At 38.4% G+C, this 8,219-nt stretch overlaps 1 protein-coding gene across 1 annotated transcript in view; it reads right to left on the minus strand.

The window, feature by feature from the left end:
- The window catches only part of FAM83B (family with sequence similarity 83, member B), a 49,089-nt gene extending 41,576 nt beyond the window's left edge, over positions 1 to 7,513 (minus strand). The window contains exon 1 of the mRNA XM_009333179.1: positions 7,070 to 7,513. Within this exon, the coding sequence (XP_009331454.1) occupies positions 7,070 to 7,513 (444 nt within the window). The remainder of the gene's footprint in view (positions 1 to 7,069) is intronic.
- Between the last annotated feature and the right edge of the window lie 706 nt (positions 7,514 to 8,219).

Genomic DNA, 8,219 nt, shown 5'->3' on the forward strand with positions numbered 1-8,219 from the left:
ATCGTACAGAATAGCACCTCTTTATTAGAAAATGCTTATAGACATTTTCTAAAGGAAAAGAAAAGGTGTGATTGCACTGGTATCAATGGCAAGGTCTGCACTTCTTTTAGAGAGGTAAACACTAAAGTGTACTTTGACTCCTCTATCACCTGCGCTGGAATACTTGCAGTACTCCTCGGGGAAAATAACACAGCATTAAGCAAATTGTTCTGAAATAATTACAAGTGAAGTAGGTACTTGTACTCAGATCTGATATATGAGGAAACTTAATACACGTAACTCGGTGGCGTTCAATCCTGCTCCTTCCAAACAGGAGAATGGGAAATTCTGAACTGGCAGCTCTTGGATTTTTTGTGCTTTTTGTTTTGCTCCGTGTCAGCAATTCTCCACTTCCCATGTAGTTTCTATCATACTGTATTACACAAATACTGCTGCAGTATTGCAGGTATCTGTATACCAAGCTATGCTCATTTAAAATTCTATCACAGATAGTGTAATATTTTAGTTTCCAAATTCCGATACATAACAAACAAATTTGAAGTTTAAAATCACCCAAAATGTGTCCTCCATCCCTCAGAGCATCACTGGCTATGCTGGAAAGCTATTAGAGATCAAAAGCTATGCTAAAACTGCAAGAGATCAAAAAAGGCCTATGGCAATATAAATGTGAAGTGATTAAGCCTATAGTTCTTCAGGCAAGATTGTTCCCTGGCTGAAAAAAATCAGAAAAACTCAGATCTCTTGAGGACAAGAGTTCAGAAGAACAAAAGTAGCACTTCAACATTATCAATTTTTTTTTTACAAGCAAGAAAAGGAGAGTGATGAAACCCAAATAGACTGGACTGAGCACTGAAAGAAGCATTCTTTCTGGGCAAAATTATTTTAAATCAACGGGTTTGTATTTATAGCATATTTTGACCTATAATTGCTTCAGCATATTGTAGTACAAAGTTATTGTTGAATATGATAAAGAACATTTTAATCTACTGAATGTACAAAAAGGATAAATGACTTTTTAATAGCACTTTTGTTTTGACTGACGAAGATTTATGTCAATGAGAGAAAAGGTTTTAATGAAAAAATATTGCTACAAAGCATATCTGTATGCTTGCTTCTTTTATATAGATATATATGTGAATGAGACAGACATTAATAAAGAAATACAGCTGCCTATAAGATCTGGCCTTTAATTTTCCCTATTCCATTTTTAAATCCATCACAGAAGCATGGTATTTTGATAACACATTAGCACAGTTGTGACATAAAAATGACAATACCTATAAATTAGTTAATTACATCTTTCAATATAAAATACAAGTATCAAGGATGTTGAAATAGTCTTGCAAACCTTTGACCCGATAGAAACCTGTGAGTAAAAAACCACCGCAACTGACTAAAAATTATTTTATCAGATTCCCACTCCCCAGGCTAGCCGTAGCCTCTGCTTGCTTTCCAGTTTTGGATCCTTCCCACCTAACAGGAGGGCTACCAGGAAAAATTGTGGGTTTCATGTTTAGAGCAACTGTGTATAAGAAATGCATTTCACGAAGTCCCAGGCTTTCCAGATTACAGAAGTGCTTGCAGATGTGTTCCATCGATGGCAGTCCTCTCTGTCTGCATTATAAGTGCACTGCTGTGACTGCTCCGGGACTACCCTTACATGGAGGGAGCGGAAGAGCAGGGCGAGAAGGGGACAGGCAAGTAAAATAGTGTGAAGACTCCAAAGGCAAATCCAAGCAGATAAAATCCCTGAAATAATTACTCGTTGTGAGCAGGTGACAAAAAATTGATACCGGGTCACACAATAATAGCGCCAAGAGCAAGACACGTGTCTTCTTCCAATGCATGGCATGTGCCCTGTGTGATTAGAAAAGCTGGGACATGACCTCACTCTCTCTAATAAATCTATCAAAAGCTAAAAATCATGTTTCACCTGGAAACCATACACATGACTGCCATGCTGGTTTTCAACTAACAGGAAGTCATTTAACAGAAGGTGAGTGGAAGTGAATGATGAATGCACCATTCAGCATAGCAGCTGAACCAAAAAGCACCTGCTGAAATCCTTGTAGGGTAGAATATTTTGGCAGGGAAAATGTTGCCTATACATCTTCAGCTGAGAACTGAGTCTTTCTATGCGTTACTCTCAGCTTAAAAAAGATATCCACTGTTTATCAGACACTCTACAGAGAATATAGGAAACTTTTGAGTGGGATGACTACTGCATTTATCTATTCTCTCTCCCTGAATTCAGCAGATTGCTCTAGCTTTTATGAACAAAAAAATGCAGCCCCTCTCTCTCATCTGCTTGGACTGCTGCAATTAATGAGCTAAGACAAGCATTGCCACAAGCACGATTCATTATCATGTTCCAGTCTGTGTTCAAATTATATTTAAAATAGCTGGCAAAGAGTATTGTTGAGACAGTAAAAAAAGATTGCTCAACATACCCATATTCTACAAGTTTCTTTCTGTATAGAAACATCACTCTTCATGTGTGATGAAAATGAAGAATTTGATTTTCTTTCACACTAGACTGTAGCCAGTACTTTATTATTATTATTGTATTATACACACGACCAAACAAGATCAATAGTGAATAATCATTTTTTCTGTAATACACCACCTCTCACTCCTACCTGAAACAAAATAAAACAAAATGAAAAAAGAAAACAACCCCAAACTGTAAGAAAACATTTTCCTTTTTATAAGATTGTAAAATGAGTCAACTGGATCTGTTTATTTGACTAGGTCCACTGCTCTAGAGGACAACACAGGCATCAGATTTTGTACATAACTCTCTCACAAGAATTCAAAGAAAGTCCTTTTTGACTTACTAAGGGCCTACCTACAGTGGGTCCAGCAAGACTTAACAGTAAGTTACACTCGTTTACGGTGCAACTTAATTCTTTCCCAAGGGTCCAAGTTTTGCAATCCTTTCTCACATTAAAAAGCCCAATCATGAGTAATTCAGCAAAAACAACTGCCTTTTTTGATTTTCCGAAATGATAACACACTAACCATCTACATTTCTATTTAAGCTTCTAAACAATTAACTTTTTAAAAAAGTCTTACAACTATCACTGATTTTATGAACCCAGGCTTAAGGCTGCTAGTGTATTTGAATTAAATAAAATCAGTGAAAAGTATTGCATATTTGTCGAATATACATTCCACCAGAAATCCCAAAAGTATGTCAGGGAAGACTTCCAGTGTTTTCTGGCTTGTGCTGCAAACCAGCAATCCTTGGGTTGTCTAAACAACATGATTCTTTAAAAAACAGGTTTGAATTCTCTCCAGGAAGAGCTGATCCTTATTTGGATATCAATCTAAAAGACTCAGAGTTATGCATTCTCTCTAAAACCGTGCAGGAATGTCCCGGTAGTGGAGAGAGGAATCCAGTTAATGAAGTAAGAGAAAAACACACTGCCAGAAGGACCCTTTGGTGCTCTGTCCTGTCCTTTCCCTGTTGCCTCACCCTGTCAATCACACCTGAGAAGATAGTACAAGCTGTTTCTTGCACGCATGTACAAGCCTCATAACTGACAGTTTTGAGGCAACTCTTACGAAAAGTCATACAGGGAGAGGACACTTCATTATTGAAGTCTCTGTTACTTTATAGTAAGAGAAGGAAGTTTCACATTAACCTGACACAGATGAGTAATCATCTTGATACCATTTCCCAGATGAATAATCTTCTCAGGAAAAACTGCTAAACATTATCAGTTGCGGTTCAGACAGCCCAGCTGGGATGAGTCAGGCTGTAGGAGCACCTCAAGCTTCAGGGAAGCCGGAAACCTGCCAATGATTAAAGGTAGAAGCCTCCAAAACACATGAGAAATAAGGCTACTGGCTTGTTTGCAAAAGTCCATCCATCATTAAGGTCAGACAGATCTTGCAGTGCTTTTTCCCCACATGGTTAGATCAACATCTGAAAAAGACTCGTGTCTCCCCAGTTGACACAGTCATGCCAAACAGCCTTCTTGTATGAACACGGGTTATGTTGACAGAGGAGGGTGGTTGGTAAGCTGTATCATTTGGAGACGATGTCTAGTTACACCAACAGCAAACCCATTTTGTTGACATGTTAGGTTCGACCTAAGGCACTCTGCTAACATCACACCTATCCTGCAGAATTGCTGTAGTATAGACTGCAATGTAATGCCATCCTATGTACAATACAGTTCTCCTGATCTAATGTAAGTTCAGAAACATATATCACAAGCATGGATTCATCTCCTTAAAATGGTTAGCTCATTTTTCTAGGTTTTAATAATATTGATGCTTTTCTGTAAGAAAAACTCCATTATTATATTTACCATTAAAGTGATGTGCATAATTTTTATGCAGATTATGCATTTAAGAAACACATAAGTGACAAGATTTTCTTACGACACTTTTTCATAGTCACTGGTTTTAGTCTAGTGTAGCATAGCCTTACAAATGATTTACCCCTTTAGTCAGGAAAAGTCACTGTCAGCAAGCGAGTTGCTTAATGTTGTTTACAACATGTCTTCTTAAGGTCAAAATTAACATATGTAATGATCATTTTAAGAAGTGACACTGTGATGCATCAAGCACGAAAGAGGTCAAGAGTAAGACCACTAATAACGTCATCTTATCCTTATATATCTCCAAATATTCAAAAGGATCTAGGTTTCAACTGGCTCAGTCTCCTTTGTGAATTTTTTGGCTAGTATATAAATATAAATAATATAAATATAAACAAATAACATATATCGAATGGGTTCCTTCATTGAGTGAATCAGTGCAGAAACATTGTCTGCCTTGCCCGTGTTGGAGCTGGTTTCCTACTTCACCGAGTGTTCGGGTAGCTCAGGAAATCAGTGCCTGAACTCAGGCGCTCGGGTTTGGCGCTTAAAGTTAGGTGGTATGAATACACCTGCATCCAACAGTTTGTTTATTTTCCCACAGAAGTTTGCTGAAATTCCCATAGATTTTGCTTAGAGCTGTATTGGTTTAATGTGATTTGCTGAAGAACTTGTTTATTCTTTACAGGTTTCTGTTTTTCTTGTGTAACCTTTTCCTATTTCCTTTGAATATTCTCATAAGACTACACATCTCCACTACTACATAACAAAGAACCCTGTTTAATATAACTATATATTTATAAGTGGCTTAGGAGAAGTAGGTTAGCCTGTTTACAAAGTGTTTGCCTGCTGTAAGCATGTTTTAAATACCTTACTTTACCTTACTTAGAAATCCTTTAAACTCTTCCATGCATCTGCAGACAGAAGAGGCTGAACAACACTGTATCTTTTAGACTTAATTGTTGCTTCCTGAAGCAACCAACCCATACCACTGTATCAAAAGTGTCACAGTTGTTGCTTTTGAGGTTGTGCTGATCAACTAAACAAACCTTTCAGCTGTCAGATTTGACAGTGAGACATACATAACATCCTCTTTATAAAATGGAAGCACTACAAGCACATCAGAGAGCCAATATACTATGCACTCAACCTTTTTCCAAAGAGGCTGGAAAAATCACACCTAATTTTTCTCCATAGCTGCAATCAAAGCAGGCAGACTCCTTAAAATGGCATTTTACAAGGCAGCACCACCAGCTAAGAGAGCCGTCAGAAAGGGACTGGATCGCGTGCAGCCAGCCAGCTAGGCACAAAAAGCATGGCAACTCATGGGAAACAGCCTTTCTCCATGGCATTTCAAGGCCTTGCAGCAAAAGCGAACTAGACTTGGCAATAGAGTTAACTGTGTTTTTGTGGTTTCCCTTACAGTGGATACATTGGTAGCTCAGGAGCTGCAGTTGAAAAAGATCACAGAGTATCTCAGGCAAGTCATCGTCAAGCCTCACTACATAAAAAAGCAGAAAACACCAAATCTCACTCTGAAAGAGACAAAGAGGGAGAGAAGTAATTAATTCTCCTCTTCCTTGAGCGTACAGTCATTCTAGACTGTAAACTGCAGGATAAAAGGCCTAGTGATAACTCTATAATGGCAACAAATTATATGCTTTATCTACGTAGAGGAGAGACATTGTAAAAAGATGTTGTCCTTCCCTTCCCCGCCCTTTTCAGTCCGTTTCTATTGCACACGTTTACACGCACACTTCAGCCACTGACGTGTTTACGGGTGCACTCAAGCTAGAGCCCGTCCTACCGATTTAAAGCCCGTAGAGTCACGCAGAACCCCATTTATTTCACGGGGAAGAAAGGGGAGCACGACGTACTTGCTAGGTATACTTCTGAAACCTTGTCACATCTATTTAAAGAGGTAACGTGGCCCAGGGTCAAACAGATCTGCATGCTAATACATTTTTTGGTGTTTTTTTAAAATTGACACTGGAAAGCAAAAGGTGGTTTCTACATACAGCACCCTGTCACTGAGGTGTAAGCCACGTGTGCCTTAGGAAACTCAAGACCGTAAGTGCCCGTAAGTGGAGACAAGTATGTTTGGAAAAGTGTCCACATTTCTTATAAACTAGTCACTAGTCAGAACTGAAGGTAAGGTACCCAACTAAAATCTCTTTCCTCATTGCCTAAACCTCATTTTTTTTCTTCTGAGCTCTCTTTAATACTTTCTGACTAATTTCTGCAAGGACAGTTGGCATGCAAAATCACAAAACCTGAGACTCTCAAGGTACATGAGTCGGATGTACACCAAGGTGTTATTTCCTTACAACAACTGGCTATCATGCCAAACCGATGCATGTTCCTGTTGACGCAAGAGAGAAACCTTAGGATATATCCTGAAGTTAGACAGAATTGTATCACTTGAAGTATACTCAACTGAGGTCAAAGAAAAGGTGTGCTGATTATCTACAAATTTCTCACAGACTGGTCAGCATTACAATAAAATGGTAATTATGATTCATTAATCTCTCCAATTAATCCCTGACCCCTTGTAAATAAAGTTTATAACATTGGTGCATGTGATACCAAAGCACCGATCTCAGCCTGGGAAAAACTTTCCGTTTGAATTGTTAGCAGCCAGACTGCTTTTTCCTGCCAGAAGAAAAAAAAAAGCCTCTAGTAAAACACCAACTAGATTATTGCCACTTTTTTTTTTCAATAGTATTTTTCATGTTTACCTTTCTTGCATCTCGTATCATCTTCCGAATACTTTCCTTTATGGTGTAAGGCTGTGCTCGTGGTGGATGAAAAAGCAGATCGATATTCGTGCCACCAGAAATTCCAGGCATCAGGTAGGGCCAACCTAAGTCAAGATTTGGAGCTTCCACATCTGATTCAATGGGCCAGTAGGTTCCCGAGGAAGAGGTGTCATCAATGGCATGGTTAGAGGAATAAATTGTGTTTTGGGGAAGTCTGTGAACATTGTTCAAAATATAATCAATTTCCTCATCCGCTAGGAACTCTGTGCATCTCTCTTTGGAAAGAAATTCTTTGTAGGCTTCTAAACCTCCTTCAATGAGAGCATCAATAGCTACTCGGTACCATTCCTTGTAATGAGGTTCAATATAGTTGTCTGATCTGCATTCATCATGTAAGGACGATAGCAAAGATGAAGTTTCCATTTTCACATATATTTTGTATAAAGTCTCTTAAACTTCCATTCATGAGCTGATGAAACGTATCTGTAAAGAGAGAAAAGTAAGAAAACAATCAGAATATTTCTAGAGATCTATGACACGCACACAGATATTATTCAACATACTTTTCTGGTAATGTCGCTCTAAGGTTTTCTAGCACCTTCCAAGAATTTAAAAATGTTTTGAAGAGGCTCAGGGACTAATATTGCCAAATGAATATTAAAGAGCTAGATAAAGAGCTGCTTCTACATAAGGCAAAACTAAACACATAATTAAGTGACTTGATTAAGTTCTTATATTAAAAGCTACAGCAGAGCTCATAATACACTGAAGGTCTGTACCAATAACACCAATACATACCCAGTGCATGTTCCAATACGCTACCATAGGTTGGGTTTCAAAACTCTCTTTATAACAACTGACAGAGTAGTGTTCAGAGAAACACTTCAGAAACCAATTACATTTCTCACTTTTTGATGCATTAATCTTTCTCTGCAACACATTCCTTTTCTCTGGCTTCTTTGAAACAACAGTCATTTAGGTCCTTCTCCTTATCTATCTGTTCTCCCATGCTGATCTAATCCATTTCTTGCTCCAAAGCAGGACCAGCCTACCTCATTTCAGTGAGTTATGAGGAACTCCAGAAAGATTTCTCCTCCCACATCTGGGATCAAACTCTGAATCAGCAATC

Source organism: Pygoscelis adeliae, unplaced genomic scaffold, assembly GCF_000699105.1.
Source record: "Pygoscelis adeliae isolate BGI_AS28 unplaced genomic scaffold, ASM69910v1 Scaffold57, whole genome shotgun sequence".
Lineage (NCBI taxonomy): Eukaryota > Metazoa > Chordata > Aves > Sphenisciformes > Spheniscidae > Pygoscelis > Pygoscelis adeliae.